The following is a 15,583-nucleotide window of genomic DNA, read 5'->3' as shown; positions in this document are numbered from 1 at the left end:
CTAGAAAACTGGTCAGCGTGCCAGGATTTTTCCAGGTATCCAGATGTTCCCCTGCTCAGAGCACACCGGGCAGACACTGGCAGACCCTGGCATCACCTGTGTGCTAGGCCCAGCCTCATGATCCAAAGGAGTAGGCGCTGCCACATCATCTCCGTTGTCTCTACTCCAGAGAAGAGGGAGGTGACGGGCTCCTTGGTAGGTAGCGGGGCTGAGATCTGGAACCAGGGCATTGTTCAAACTCCCTGACCGGAAGCACAGCTTCTTCCCTCGGTGACAGACACGGGGAAACCGAACTACACAGATTCCCTCTGTCCTGTTCCTTCCCTTTCTGCTGGCTCCAAGCTCCACCTCACTCCATCTCTGTTCTCTGCCTCCATGCTTGCTGCATATACTTAATATTTTTCAAACCAGATTATTATTCTTGGAAGTAGAACACCGAATAATGGTCATGATGAGCTGAAAGAATTTAATATCAATCAATAAAAGATAGAGTATGAAAATGCATAATCAGTTTTGTGAAGAATGACACTCCATTTAAATTCTATTTTATCCTTGTATTCAAATCAGAAAATTTGGTGTTGATTCCGACTTACATGTTGGAAGACTTGTCCGAGTTTCTATATGGTGTGAAAACTGCAGGACGCTAGTGTCTTTCTCAGAATCAAGGTGAGGCTCGCCTGTGTAGAAATACGCTTGCATCTGAGAGCACACGGAAATCTGTGCGAAGACAGGGTGGTTGGCAAAGTCAGGTTCTGGGAGGCATGCCTTCCTTGGGATACTCCCTCCCCTCAGGTGCAGCGGGTTCCAGGAAGCTGCATGCATGTAGACTCATTCCTGTGCCCTGCTTTAAAGGCCAGGCCAGAATTCCCCACATACGTTCTGTGTATTCAACCACAATTAGTGTGCTAAGTGACATCAGAGGTTTCTCCGCTCAAGGAGATCTGACAGCCCAGAAAACAAATCACGCTTGGATTCCAAGGTGTCAGAAGTAGGCTTCCTGTATTATGAATTATATAATTCACCCTCAAGGCAATTTTCATAACTCGATAAACTATCGCAGGAAAAGCCATTAAGCGTTAGACCTACTGCTGAATAATACAGACTTTGGGAGATTAGCGTGATGCCATAAAATGACCTGTGTCTCAGCCTCGAGCAGAAGAATCCATCTTACCCACCTGCTATCAGCATGTCCCTTGGAATGTCGCCTCTTGCTCTCTCCAGCATGGAAATAAAAAGTGGCTGTAACTAAACCAAAACGTACACATGTCTGCATGTCCACCCCTATAGCCCTAGCCACTCCTGGTGGTCCTTTCCTTGAAATGGAGCAGTTACAAGGACTGGCTTGTTAAGCGTTTGCATTGCAATGGGTAATGTTGTCAGATTGATGTTTGTAAGTAGCGACATACGGTGCCTACGCTCAGGTAGATAATTGATGTAAGCCCCTGTAAACCAGACAAAATGGTGTTTGTGCCTTGGGGCCTTTTCAGGGATGATGGTGTAGGAGTTCCTTGCAGCTTGCTGGCTTTTGAAGATGCTGAGGTGTGCTGAGAGAGGGACAGTTATTGTCAGGCCTGTCGGCTGAAGGAAGCTGGGGCACCCGCTTTAGGAGGATTCTATGCTGCAGTCCAGAGCTACCCTCAGTGGCCATCCTGAAGTCTCCTGGTTGTCCCCACGGCATGGCGGGAGGTGGAGGAGGAATGAGAGGAAGGAAGAAAGAAAGGGAGATTGGTGTGGGATAAGGGAAGAGGACTTAGAAATGTAGCTAGAGGAAGGAGCTATTGTTCTGGGACTAGGAGTTGTAGAAGGAGCGGTGGGCTGCGTTCCTGCCGCCCGGCTCCTGGCCGCCTGGCTAGCCTATGCCCCGAAATAATAACACAGAAATTATATAAATTTTAACACTGCTTGTCCCATTAGCTCTAGCCTCTTACTGGCTAACTCTCACATCTTGATTAACCCATTTCTAATAATCTGTTTACCACCACAAAGTGGTAGCTTATCAGGAAGATTCTAACCTGTGTCCATCTCGGAGAGGAGAGCTATGGCGTCTGACTCACTTCCCTTCTTCCCAGCATTCTGTTCTGTCTACTCCACCCACCTATGTTCTGACCTATCAGGTCAAGCAGTTTCTTTATTAATTAACCAACAAAAGCAACACATAGAAAGAAGACCCACCTACATCAAGGAGTGTCTGAGAAACGTGGTAGCTTGGCAGTGTCCTGGAGTCTTCTAGTCACCAGGGCTCCTAGTTTTACTCTTCTGCACTGAGAAGTGGGAAGAGCCTGGGTTTTTGTTGTTAGTTTTGGTTTGGTTTGAGTTTTTTGTTTGGTTGGTTGGTTGGTTTTTTGTTTTTGCTTTATTGAGACAGGGTCTCTCTACGTATCCCTGACTACCTGTCCTAGAACTCACTATGTAGACCAGGTTGGACTAGAATTCATAGACATCTGCCTGCCTCTGTCTCCCAGGAGCCACCATGCCCAGAAAGAGCATGAATTTTAACTGAGTCCTTGCCTTGAGAAGACTCATAAGACAGTGATGTTTTTATGCATCCCTCCTCCCGCTGCTCCCCCTCTTGCTCCTCCTCCTCCCCCTCCTCTTCCTCTTCTTCTTCAAATGGGTCTTGCTGGAGGGGCCAGGTTGGCCTTCAACTTCCTATGTAACCCAAACTGGCTTCAACCTTGTGATCCTCCCACCTCTGCCTCCTAAATACTGGGGCTATGGATGTCCACCTGGCTTTTTAAAGCCTTCTATTTTAGAACATTTGTAGATTCTCAGAAGTTGTAATAACAGTAAAAAGAAGTTGACAGAGATTGTTCTGAGACAAAGCAGAGGAACTCACTCACATCCTGGGTCAGGAGTTAAGCACTGTTAACTATGGTTAAATACTGTTGTATGATGGTAAATACTGTTGGAGTTATTCTGTGTTAAACTTCTACGAAGTCTTTGCTGTGAATGACCTTTAGTGCCTTCTGCCGAGAATGAAAACTGTCCAGAGGGGTGAGTGGCTCTTTCCTATGCCTGGCAGCCTTGGGCAGGAACCATCAGACAGGCAGCCCTTTCATAAGCAGCAGCTAGACTGTCCTCAAAGTAGCCAAGCTGCTTTGGGCACTTTGAAGTCACTCTGAGGACCCCAGCAGCTACAGAAGACCACTATAGCCAGAACACACCCCTGCGCTCCCTCTGGTATTGAAACACTGGGTTTCTCCTGAATGACCTTTTCTTGCCTCCTTTTGATCTTATCATCTGTAGACTGAGATGAGCTGGGAACTCAAAGATGAAGTGGGACTGAGCAGTAGCAATAATGAAGCTGGCAGCTGTGGGCTGACTCCACCAAGGCAGGGACAATAATAATAACAATAGCAATGAGATGGCAGGTGGAGAATTCCAGAGAGTAGGTGGAGAAAATGGAAACCGGAGACAGGAAAAGATGGCGGTAGAGGGGAAGAGAGCAGCACCTGAAGAAAGGTGTTGGGAAAGGCTAGAGAAGAGAAACTAGAGGCCCTGGTGGCTAGATGGGGCCCAGCCTTGGAGCCAAGTTTCTAAACACCCTAGTTCCACAAATTCTAATATTAGCTGTTGTCAAGTGCAGAAAGCCCCAATGGTTGAAGCCTAAGAAACTGTAATGTTAGTTACTCAGGGGTTTTAACTCTTGGGGATATAGGTCTGAGGGTTCCAGAACCCACTGCCCGCTACCACCTACTGCTGGTTACAGTACCTGCCAAGTTGAAGTGTTACTTGGGTTAAAGCCCAGAGTAATAAGCATGTAGAGCCTAGAGCAAAAGTGCCCTAGCTCTCAGGACTTGGAACTGTAAGCCTCTGGACGTGCCAAGCCAGGTGCTAGGTCCTAGACACCGAAGCACTTCTCTTCGCCTGTGTGTAGCTTACGTTTAGGTGGAGCTAGAGGACCCCAGCCAGTTGGCTGGCTTGCTACAACTCCGTGGGTGTGTCACGGAGGCTCAGAGTATGCCCTGGGGAGAGCGTAATTAGCTGAACTACGGACATTGTGTTGATTTCTCCAGTTTTTATACACACCCTTGTTTCATTTTGTTTTGTTTTACAGTAATGGGCATTGAACCCACGACCTCACACGTTTGCACTTGCCATAGAGCTACGTCCTAGTACTGAAGACGTGGTTTCTGGAGACTCCATAGCAGCTCATGGTTTTGTGGATCTGGTCTCATAACTGTCATAATTTTGCTGGAGCACCGAGTCCATCTGCTGGGGTTTAAATAGAGTGTACATCTCTGTGGTCTTCCTTTGGCTTCTGAGCTCCTGGTGTAATACACATTACTGATACCCTGGGACTGCATTCCACCCTAGTGCCTCCTGGGTCTGTTCTTATGGTTTGTCGATGCCATGGCCGAAGGCATGAGGACTGGTGTTCTGTGTGTGTCTTGGGTTGGTGACCATATGCATGTTCCTGGGGACATATCCAGTACAGCCTCCAGACAGTCTTACGCTCCTCTCCAAAGTTCCTCTGGTGTTACCCTTTAGGGAACATTAGAGAAAACCTTTTTTCCCCTTTCTTTCTTTCTTCCTTTTCTTTTCTTTCTTTCTTCTTTTTTTTAATTTGAGCCAAGATCTCTCTCTAGCTCACTATGTAGCCCAGGCTATCCTCAAATTCATGGCAGTCCTCCTGTCTCAGCCTCTTAAATGCTTAAGGAAAGCTTTCATTGAAGGTTTCTCAGATCTCCACAGCAATCTCCAGACTTGTGACCCTGTGATCTTGGTTTATGTTCAAGAATTTTCAATGAGAATTAGATACCTAATGGTAGGCAGTGGGCCTGGCGTCTGACCCCGGAAGCATCGGGGGCAAAGATCTCTGCCAGTCAGAAGAGTAGTCTACCAAGGTTCCCATGAAGCAAGAAGGACATGTTCTTCACATCCAAGCTGAGGGACAGGGCTAGGAGGATATTCCCAGAGTGACCTTCTGGGGTCAGATGCTTAGGTGACTTCAGAATTCAGTGGCCGGAGAAGGAGTAGGCAGTCCTGACCCAGAAGAAAGGCCCTGGCAGACCACAGTGAGCCCTCAAAGCTGTTTCAGTTTGCGCCTGGGATGTCAACAAAGCTCATGTCCCCTAGAGTGACACTGAGAAGTAGCACCTGTTGGGAGTCCCTAGGTCACTGGGAAGCGTCCCTAGGAGGCAACAAGACCTTAGTGCCACTCCTTCCTTCTCTCATGCCAGTCCTTGCCATGATGTGCTAACCTCATCTTGGTCCCTAAACAGTAGATCTGCAGGACCATGCACGGACATGCTTAAAGCTGAGACAGAACAGTCCTTTCCTGTCTCTAGGTCATTTGTCTCAGACAATTTGTCACAGAGACAGAAAGCTGACATGGACATGGATGAGGGTAGGGCGCCCATACTCAGGTTCCCGAGAGGCCCCTGTTCATGATCGGTGGGGAGGAGCAGAGCGAGGGCCCCTGTGGTTGTGACAGATCTCTGGGCGCTGCTCTGAACATCCCCACTCTGTCATGCTGTCTTTGTGTGGTAGTCTGGAACGTGTGAGCACTGTTTTCATGCTGCTTTGCCTGGCAGCTGAATCCTCAGCACAGATCCCATGAGTCTGTCTCCTCCTCTCTGGTCCAGGACCCACTTTGCAGCCATGATGTCACTGTGGGTTCTTGTGAATGTGTGACTTCTACTTGTACATACCTATGAGCACCTCTGCTGCAGGGTGACCAGGAAAGGTAGAACACACCCTCTGGCATTTGTCAGAAACACAACCTTTATTCAAATGCAAAGGGATTGGTGACAGAAGAGGACCAAGTTCCCCAAACTGACCCCTTCATCTGTTTCTCCTGTGGCCACTCCTCTTTGAAGCCACGAGCGGTGTGAAGCTGCATTGTTGGCCTCTGGGAGCAGGTGCAGTGGTAGCAGTGGGCCTGAGGTATCTGACAGCAGTGTGGTTCTGGGGCTCACAGGCTTACCGCATCCTCTGCCTGTTTTCGGCGTGCCTGCTCTCTGCGTCGACGGCAGCCTCTCGCCGCAGTGATAAATTACATGGGACATTGTGGAGAACAGACCATGAGCCTCAGGGACCACACGGTGGGAGAAGCAGCCTGTCTCTTACCTGCCACTGAGAACCTCTGTGTCCAGAGCATTCATCAGCCCAACCATGGTGGGAAATGGTGCAAAACTGCCCAAGCTCCTCTCCCTGTCTGCATGTGCCTCCCGGGAACATTTGTGGCCCGGATCTGAGTCCAAGACTTGAGAGGACCCTAAGGGCTGGTTACTGGAGTCTGGGTTTAGACACAGTTATCAGGGGTACACTCAGCCTTTTCTTCAAGCTCAGGGCAGGGGGTCCCATTGTTAGCAGGGTGAACACGGACGTAACGAGTTCTGCTCTTGGCTCCCAACTTTCCACATGGTCCTCCACACAGTCCCCAGGATGACCAGAGGGAAACCTCACAGTCCAGCGGTGTCTCTGGAACTGGACAAAGCCCAGGGGAGACCCAATGAGTACTATACAAAGAGATACTTTAAAAAAGAACAAGAGATTATCCCCATATGTGCGTCAACCCCAGGAGACTCCTCCAAAGTCCGAACAAAACACTTGCTCTTCTCGGGAGTGTAGAGCAAGACGCATGATGGGTATCACGATATACACTCAAACAAGAACCAGATGGCTGGCTGGACTTGTTCCTCTCCAGACATAAGCTTCAGGAAACCTTGGCTAACTTGTGACAGCAAGGGTCGTGGGATCTTACCCGCTATGGAAGCGGCATTACAACAGCAGGGACCTCTCTGAGGGGAGGTGACTCTCTGGCCCCAGTGACCTTCATAACTGACATTTCTGAAGTCCTACAGATGCCAGGAAACCCTTTGGGTTGTGGAATCTTACTCCCCACACACACCCAGGAAGCTCAAACATTGTCAGTAGAGTTCCTTTTGATTATGTCTCCTCTGCTGCTATCATATTCACAAATTTAAAAATAATCAGTTTGGGGTTATGTGGCTAAACAACCTGGTAATTTCCATTTTCCAGAGCAAAATGCAATTGCCCGTATATCCATCATATGCTAAGCCAGCCAGCCAGTCAGCAGAGAACAATCATCTACAGAAGACCAGCCACCGCCACTAGTGTCATGAGAGGACAGTGTGGTGCTGGCAGCAGTAGCCAGGCTAATGGCTCCCAGGGAAGGACCCCGTTTTTTATGAGTCCTTGTGCTACTGCAATCAATGTGTAGAGCTCCCAGAAACAAGTCAGATGTTGGAAGAATTCAGAAAGGAACAAAAAGAGATTGGGGATGTCAGATACAGTACCCAGAATATTCTAGAAAATTCAGTAGGCCACTCCTGAAATAGCCCTCTCCTCGGAGGAAAAGGTGAGACAGGGCCTACAAAGACCCTTTGGAAAGATGAACAGACCCAGTTTTTGCCTAGACCCTTGCCTGAGAGCGAGGGTTCCAGGCAGCCAGCCTTGATGAGATACCTGAGCCCCCATCTTCCAGGTATAGCTAGATGCCTGAACGCTTGCAGCAGCCCTGGTCTGCAGGGAGAGCTTCCCAAATTGAGCTCTTGGACCCTGCAGATTCCTATGGGGAGCAGACCCAGGATGACCCGTGTGTGGCCGAAAGTGGGAGAGGTGCAGACGTGGGCCTAGTGGGAGCTTCCTGGATATACTCATCCCAGACAAGGTCTGGTGTCTGCTGCTGAGGAGCCCAGATTAGCAAGGGAAACTCATGTGGACCATGCCAGGTATTCTGCCCCTACTCCACTGACAGGCTAGCAGTCATGAAGGCATGAGAGAATTAGGTAGAAGAGGTGGGCAGATGTGAGAAGCCCTAGCTACAGGCAATGGCTTTTCATGACGAAGAACACCTTGGGACAATTTGCCACGTTGTGTTCCTCAGAGGTACTGGGTATGGAAGTGCTCAGCTGGCTCCTATGCCATCCAGTGATAACTATGGGTAGGCTTGCTGAAGTTCCCTGTCACCAGAGATGTGGTCCTCAGCCAGAGCGGAGGGCAGCGTCCACTCCCACGCTTTCTTCTCCGTGCCATCCCCACCTACTTTCCTTGCCTGCCCTTCCTTTGCAGTGTCTCCTTGCACTCCCAGCATGCTACCTTCCCAGACCTGACCAGGTGTCTAAGTGCCCCATTGGTGAGTCAAAAGGACCCCTCCAGTGGCCTGCCTGCAAGTGACTCTTCCCGTAAGACTGCACTGTCTTCCCAGGTGACGCCACTGTCCAGCGTTTACAGGACTGTCCATCAGGAATGGTGGTGGGAGATACACACTTCAAATGCCTGTGCTACGTAGCCCATCAACAAGCTCATTCTTCTGCCTGAGGCTGGCCTGGCCAATGCATCAGGGCAGAGACCATCCCAAGTGGCTAGAGAAAATGAGTTGGCAGCTGAGCCTCCTTCAGCTCCTGCCAACAGGAGAAATGGCTTTGAAGTTTGGCAGGTCTTGGCTGATTCCTGCTCCTTAAGAAAATAAGTTATGGCCGTCTGGAGGGGTGCTTGCCCATCCTGGGGCCTGCCAACACACGAGAGGCTCTCTATTCTTCCAGTGTGAGGGACTGGGGAAACACAGCCTCAAACGGCCAGGTTGCTCTCTGCGGTCTCACACAAGGGCTGCTGGGCGTCTGACTGGCTGGAGGCTGCGGTGCAGTGAGCAAACTGTGATTCTCACTCTCAATGCCCAGCTCCCTCGGCTCCAGCTGAGGCCCTTGAGGGATGAAAGCCCAAGGTGCCTATTAGCGGACTCTCCGGACTCTCAAATCATTTGTGGAAAGAGGAGAACCCTGGACTGGCCCTAGAGAATTGGGAACTCTGCACTGGCCACAGCCAGGCAGGACCCAAGTCTCCATGGAAGTATCATGAATGCCAGGCTTCCGCCAATGTCTTCCTCTCTTTTGGCTAACGGAGGCAGAGGTGGAACCGCCATCTGAGTTTTCACTCCATCCCTATGGGCTGTGGCATGCAGGCCACGGCGTGCATTTCTGGTGCATGCTGTTCCTAACCATATCTGGGGTCTTTCTCCGTCGTTCAGGGTCTTTCAACAGTAGATATTGTCAAGGTTTTACCTACAGTATTTGAACCCACCAAATCCTAAACCTTTAAAAATTAATACCATCTCCTAAAAAGTGACAAGACTTCCCCTTTGAAATTGCTCAGGCTCAAATTTCCTGTGACCTTGGAGTCCTGGGAGAGTCTGTGAACTCAGAATCTATGCTAAAGACAAGGGCTAGCCTAGGGCAGAAGGAACTCACCTGTTGTACCTTATTTTGGGCTTTAGGACCTAGTGTATGACCTTGGACGAAGTATACCCTACAGGCTCAGGGGAACAAGTTGTGGCTTCTCACCCCAATTCTGCCAGTGGTGACATGGGAATGAGCTCAAGCACGCTTTTCTGGCCTGTCTACCTGGGGGTTAACACGAGAGCGAGCTCCAGCATGCTTTTCCAGCCTGTCTACCTGGGGCTAACAGAAGACGGGCAACATGGAAATTACCTGAGAGGCTGTCGACAATTTCATTGCCCCTGCTGGCCAGGTCCAGGGAAGGTGGGGCAAAGGCCCTGGGACTCTGCCGTAGCCGCACGAAGGTCACTTTGGCAATGGGAGGCAAGGACTTCAGGCGTGGGTAGTAGAATGAGTTTGCTGGGTGACTGGGTGATGAGGATGTTATCTGGGTGACAGAGGAGGAGAAGCTGCCACAAGGGTCTGGGAGGCCTACTTTCAAGTGTCTGTTTGAGTCAGTACCCAGCATCAAGCAGGACAGTGCCAGCAAACACTCCCAACTTGGGTATCATCTGAGTGGCTCTTAAGGCCAGCACAGCTGGAGGTGCCCACATGGCCTCTTGCCAAGATTGAGGAAGACTGGCCATTCCTTCCATCTCCCAGAGGCAACACTGCAGCTCCACTGAGACACCTGTCTATAGAGTGCCTGCTGATGCACCGGGCAGGATGACACACGCCTCCTCACTGGAAAGGAAGGGCCGTGCAGGCCCCGGCATCGGGCACTTCTCTCTGTAATACTGCCAGATCCCAGGCAGACCAGCACCCCACTCTCAACCAGCAGACACCAGAAACAGGATTATTCTCCAAGGAGAAGCCAAAGTCTAGGAGGCCCAGAGGTCCCCCTGAAACAGCCTGCCCTCACAAATTTTCTCAACCACGCCGACCACCTTCTTTGTCCCACCATGGCGTGGGGAATGGCTAGACATCCTGTGCCGTGGGGAATGGCTATACAGCCTATGCCGTGGGGCAAAGACTGTGGACTACTTACCTCTGTCACTGTGTCCTGTGGGATGGTGGCAAAGTTGGGGGAGGAGAAGGTGAAGCCACTGTCCGTCCCTGCATCGTGAGGATAAAGATCGAGGACCACCTGCTCCTTCCAGCGGCCCCCCTCACACAGGTCCAGACTGTCGACGCCCACAAACCAGTCAGGGCTGGGGACAATGCGTACCACGAAGGACACCTAGATGGGAGCAGAAGGCTCAGCAGCTGCGGCCCCAGAACACACCCTCTCCTGGACCAGCAGAGACTTACCAGCGAGTGCCTGGGGTGCACCTCTAGCTCTGCAGAGGTCTGCCCAGTTCCACTGGGGACTGCGGGAGCTGAGAACACGGCATGCACACTCTGGAGCTTCTCTCCAGCAGCTTCAATCTCTTTCATCAGTGCCCAGGCCTCACCACGCTCGGCAAATTCCCTCAGCCCGTTGCTGACGTACTCGTTCTTCCTCCACATGCTGTAGTCAGAGCTGTGAGCCGCCCCTGTGCAAAGACCTGACTGCATGAGTAGCCAGCTGGGGTGGGTAGCATCCCCTGGCAGCTACAGACTTCAATGCCACGGGGCTGACCACAATGGATACCATGCCTCCCCCATGTCAGCTCCCCAGATGAATGACAAGGAGCCACATCCACCCCTAACACAGAGAGACAATATTGTCCTTTATACTTAAGTTGTTAGGACACCCCTGGCTGGGTGACCGGTGTCCCACCAGCCTTCCGGTACCACTGTGCCCTCTGCCAGCCACTAATATGGTAAGTAATTAGCAAGTGTCTTTTGTGTTGAGAGTTTCTTAGTTGAGAATGACCTGTGCTGTGTGCTGTGAAGTGGGCAGCCAGCAGGCACTGTAGCCTCCTGGATGGGGCAGAAGGAGGAAAGGTGTCCTTACCCAGCAGGGAGGACCACTGTGCAGGGGGCCGGAATAGAGGATACTGTTTGGGGAAGGCTGTCTGGCTCCACTTGCCGGTGAAAGTGATGCTGTATCTAGCCAGGGGCCGGGCTGTGCAGACCGATTCTCCCCCCAGCGGCTGGCCTGTGGTGGAGCCTAGCATGGCCAGGAGGAAGGCCCAAAGAGCTCTGCCCAGGGAAACACTCCCGTTTTCCATCACCTACAGCAGGGGGAGAGAGAAGTGTTGGCACCTTTAGTCCCAAGAAGGCCCCTGCCCAGCCAGCCCCAGAAGAGAACAGAAGGAACTTCCAGATTGGTGAGACACCATAAACACATGCCTACATCCCCAAAATGTTCCTGCAAGAGTTTCCCCAATTCTATCCAGGAAAGAGAAGGGCGCCAGGTTATGGGGTGCGTGGTTAGTTTCACTGCCGGTCTACAAAATCCTCAGGGTAACGTGCAGACTCACAGCCTCCAGGGCCGTAGCCCAAGGCACAGAAAGAACCTAAACAGGCTTACAGCTATCGCTACCGAGTGCAGGACACAGGAGCCGCACACTCCTGACTGTTCCACGCTGTGTCTCCACCACTGTGAAGTGTGCCTAGCACATACACTTCATGTACTAGCTATGCACGAGACTAGACCGGAAAAGCCCAGGTCATGCCCATCCCCCAGGAGAGTCTGGAGTGTCACAGATTCCTGCTCCAGGAGCCCCAGGCCTCTTTGGCTGTGTACACGGCACTCACCTGGCAGGAGCAGCCGGGCAGCCTGCTGGACTGTCAGCTGTAGGACAGAGCCCCTGAGATCCTATTTATGCCCAAGCTTAGGAGTGCCTCTGGCCAATAAAGAGGTCCCAGCTCTTTCTGTCTTCTGCCTCAGTGCCGGGGGGACCCCCAGAAAGTGACAGCGGGGACTTGAGACAAGAGGCGTTTCTGCCTGAGTGCTGCAGGGCTTTTCTCCTCAACCCTCCCACAAGTTCTGACAGCCTTGACCTGCTCCAGGCTGAGCTCACTCTCCGCCCCCTCCGGCTAGCTGCTGCCCTGCCGCACCCCTTTCTTTGTCTTCAGCTCTTTCTCCGCCCTCCTCTCTCCTCCCTCCTCCTCTGGGTTGTAGTTGTGAGGAGCTCTGTATTCAAGGATAGGAATCTGGGGCCAGAGACCACACTGGGGCCTGTCAGAACTTTGCCACAGATGCTACCAGAATATGGCCCACACTTTCCACTTGGAGAGTGTGTGTGTGTGTGTTGGGGGGTTGCTAAGGAGCCCCAGGTCTACCAGCTCAGGCTTTAGGACTCTGGGTTTCAGCCAGCCAGTCTCCTCTTTCTCATCAGGGTCTGAGCTATACAACATAAAGGCTCACGCGCCAACCAAATCAGAACAGCTCAGGCTGTCAAGACCCCCCTGTTGGTGTGCCTTCTCCTGGCCTCCAGGCCACCGTCCCTCCTTTGGACAGGGTAGTATATTCTGGGGTTTACTGCAGCTCAGTGTAAGGAAAATAGTTTCAAAACTACCATGGAGCCTAGGAACTAAGGAGAGAGAGGAATGGAGACATCTTACTCAGCCTCTGCCGGGTCCCCCAGACACACCAAAATATCCAGAGAGCTGATCCAAACACATTCTGGGTTTTGGAACAAGTTAATGTTTGACTGTCAGACAGACAGTAAGAGAGAATAAATAGAATCAACGAGGCTAGAATGCAAACAAAGCGAATGACTTCACCCTCATTGCAAATAAATAACACAGCCATAGAGCCGTAACTGTGAATACAGCATTTAGGCTGCAGGCCTAGAGGCCAAAGACAAACCACTCCAGCACTTCTCAAGCCGTCCTCCGTGTGTTGGCACTGGCTTCCAGGCTTGAACGTCAACCAAGTCACCTAAGGCTTCTGTCTGTGGGTTCTAGCTCTCCACACTATCAAGTCACGGCAAGTGCAAGGAAAACCTAACTCACTGTAAATAGCAAAGTTGTTCTATGCTAATGGAACCTGGACAATGTCTTAAGCTGAGCAGGTATATATTACAAATTGATTAGAAATGTGTGACTCAGAAGCAGCACAAATTCCAGAGAGGAGATGGTTGTTCGCTGTCTCTACTACAGCTCATTCGCTGAAGGTGCAGAGTGATGCCGTGAAGACAATCCAGCCTGAGTGGACATCAGGACCAGGACTCTCTTCCCCTTTTCAGGTAAAGGTTCCCTAAGGCAGCGTGGAAAATCCCACTGTCCCTTGACAGAGAACAGACAGAGACAGACAGATACTCTTATGAGATGAACTTGACTTCATGGACCCTGAAGGATCTTTTTCACCTTTGATTCAGAGGTCTCCGTCCCCCTCACTTCCCTTGTGTTCTGGAACTATCTATGGACCATGCTTGTCACAGGATCCAGGTTTCTCACTTCTGACAAGCATTCCAGGAACTGCAGGGGCCAGGACGCTCATAGTGATGATGAAGGGGCTGCAGGGGCCAGGACACTCACAGTGTTGCTGGAGGAGGGGGCTGCAGGGGCCAGGACACTCACAGTGTTGTTGGAGGAGGGGACTGCAGGGGCCAAGATGCTCACAGTGTTGATGGAGGAGGGGGCTGCAGAAGCCAGGACGCTTGTGCTTTTTAAGCAGGTAGATGGAGTATGCACATGAAGTTAACCATACCCATTCCTCTTGTGTGTGTGTGTGTGTGTGTGTGTGTGTGTGTAGTCCTTAGGAGCAGCTACAGTGCTGTACCTAGAGCTAGCCAGGACAGTCTCCACTAACAGGAGCTTAGGCTCCTAGGAAGAGGATAGGAAATGACTTCTGCCCAGCCAGGAGTCACTGTGGGTAACTTCAGTCCAGCCTCGCCCCGTGTCCCATGCCCCATGCCCAGCTGGAGACCCTAAGGCTCACTCCATTCCACTGGAAAGGACAGTAGCTGAGGGCCCCAGCCCAGGGCAGCAGGAGGCTCCTTTCCCAGCCTCCAGTCATGAAGTCTGTGTGACTTGGGGATTCACTGGTTTGGGCAATGAGAATGGGCCAAAGCCAGTTGCCTGCAAGCAGAGTTGCAGCTGCCTAGCCAGGGCTGTCCTAGGAAGGCCGGGAAGGAGGACAGCCAAGCAAGAACTCCCTTTAGTGGTGGTAGTATCCCCTTGGGGAGGAAAAAAGCCTTAGAAGTTTCATGGACATGATGGAACATGGGAAGGATTCTGCCGCGGCATAACAACGGCTCTTTCAGGGCCTACCAACACCCCTCCCTAGGTGTGGCACAGGCCCCTAGGCCTGACCTAGGCAGAGACATGCTCCCAAGCCACATCAGCTGACTCAAGCTTGGAATCCCCACCCACGGGGTAGCTGTCTCCTGCAGTGCACACAGGCTTCAAGCCTGTCTGGCTGCCAGGTACCTCTGCTGTGAATTAAAAAGTCACCCTCAGACACCACACATGCCAGCCCCCACAGACTCACAGTCTGCTCACTGGCTCCAGCCAAGGCCATGATCTGTGCTCTATATACATAATCTTTCTAGAGGCTGCCTCCACCCTTAGGCAGTGTCCCCAGAATGGGGCCACCGGACTGACTCTTTTGCGAGCTCCCCTTCCCCTTTCTGCTAGGCACTGAGCATTCCCAGCACTGGGTCTTTGCTTGCAACCCCTCTACCTAAAGAGAGCTCCCCAATCTGGCTTCACGCCCTCCAGGTTTCAGGGAAAGCCCTGCAGCTGTCCCAGCCCAGAGGACACTGTGCTCAGGAACACTTTATGGCTTTACTTTTCATCTCCTGCAGAGGGGGACATCCATCCCAGCCTTGTGAGCAGCCTGAGTTCTGCTGCAGGGTGTTAAGTGCTCACAGAGGCAGTGGCAGGCTGAGCAGACTCTGGACTAGGTTTCTGGGCACAACTTCTAGAGCTATGCAGGCAGCCGGGCTGCAAAGTTAGCTGCTGGCCCAACCAGCGCAGGGACTTGTCCTACAGAGCAATGCTGCCAAACTGCCTCCCTCTCTCCGTGCTCAGCCTCTGTCCTCCCCTGGCTCCCACACCACTATTTTAGGTCAGATTTCAAATAGCACCTCTGACCCAGGGCCTGAACTATATCCAGTAACCAAGTCCTGGGTTCAGCCTTGTGGCCTTTGCTCTCTCTCTTGGAAAACATCTAAGAAAAAAGCGAGATCACGAAGCCACAACACCCATCCCTATCTGCTCGCCTTCATCTCTGAGCTAGTACAAACAGGACCACGTTCAGCTGCTTCCTGTGTGTGAGTGTGAGCACCTCAGCTATGCAGTCCCCAAAGGAGCGCATGCCCTCCAAAATCATACAGCAACTCTTCCCCTCCTGTAGAATGCCAGGCCATGACTGGCATGTGGCAGATCTGGAGAGGACCTGCTGATGCTGTGTGACTCTAATGCAGACTTCCCTCTCCCGCTGGGCAACAGCTGGTCTTCTTTACATGTGAACCTGGGGCAGTGGAATGCTGGTGACCCGAGTTCAACCCCTAAACCCATGT

The 15,583-nt window shown here is 51.6% G+C and overlaps 1 protein-coding gene across 1 annotated transcript; it reads right to left on the bottom strand.

Moving 5' to 3' along the window:
• Positions 1-5,704: 5,704 nt before the first annotated feature.
• On the bottom strand, positions 5,705-12,137 carry Spon2 (spondin 2). The gene is made up of 6 exons (XM_075943991.1): positions 11,868-12,137; positions 11,122-11,341; positions 10,494-10,717; positions 10,231-10,422; positions 9,456-9,630; positions 5,705-6,432 (listed from the first exon to the last, which is right to left on the bottom strand). Exons 2-6 carry the CDS (start codon positions 11,336-11,338, stop codon positions 6,248-6,250), a joined length of 993 nt encoding a protein of 330 aa, XP_075800106.1. The 5' UTR covers positions 11,339-11,341; positions 11,868-12,137; the 3' UTR covers positions 5,705-6,247.
• Positions 12,138-15,583: the final 3,446 nt, after the last annotated feature.

Source organism: Microtus pennsylvanicus, chromosome 12, assembly GCF_037038515.1.
Source record: "Microtus pennsylvanicus isolate mMicPen1 chromosome 12, mMicPen1.hap1, whole genome shotgun sequence".
Classification (NCBI taxonomy): domain Eukaryota; kingdom Metazoa; phylum Chordata; class Mammalia; order Rodentia; family Cricetidae; genus Microtus; species Microtus pennsylvanicus.
The sequence above is the reverse complement of the archived record's forward strand: the minus strand, read 5'-3'. Positions and strand labels throughout refer to the sequence as shown.

Bases quoted from the DNA above. Each gene is read 5' to 3' on its own strand.
- Spon2 (XM_075943991.1), bottom strand. From the start codon at position 11,338: ATGGAAAACGGGAGTGTTTCCCTGGGCAGAGCTCTTTGGGCCTTCCTC. The intron at 10,423-10,493 runs GTAAGTCTCTGC...GCTCCCATCTAG, and splicing joins TGCACCCCAGGCACTCGCTG to GTGTCCTTCGTGGTACGCAT. The intron at 9,631-10,230 runs GTAAGTAGTCCA...TCTGTCACCCAG, and splicing joins CACAGGACACAGTGACAGAG to ATAACATCCTCATCACCCAG.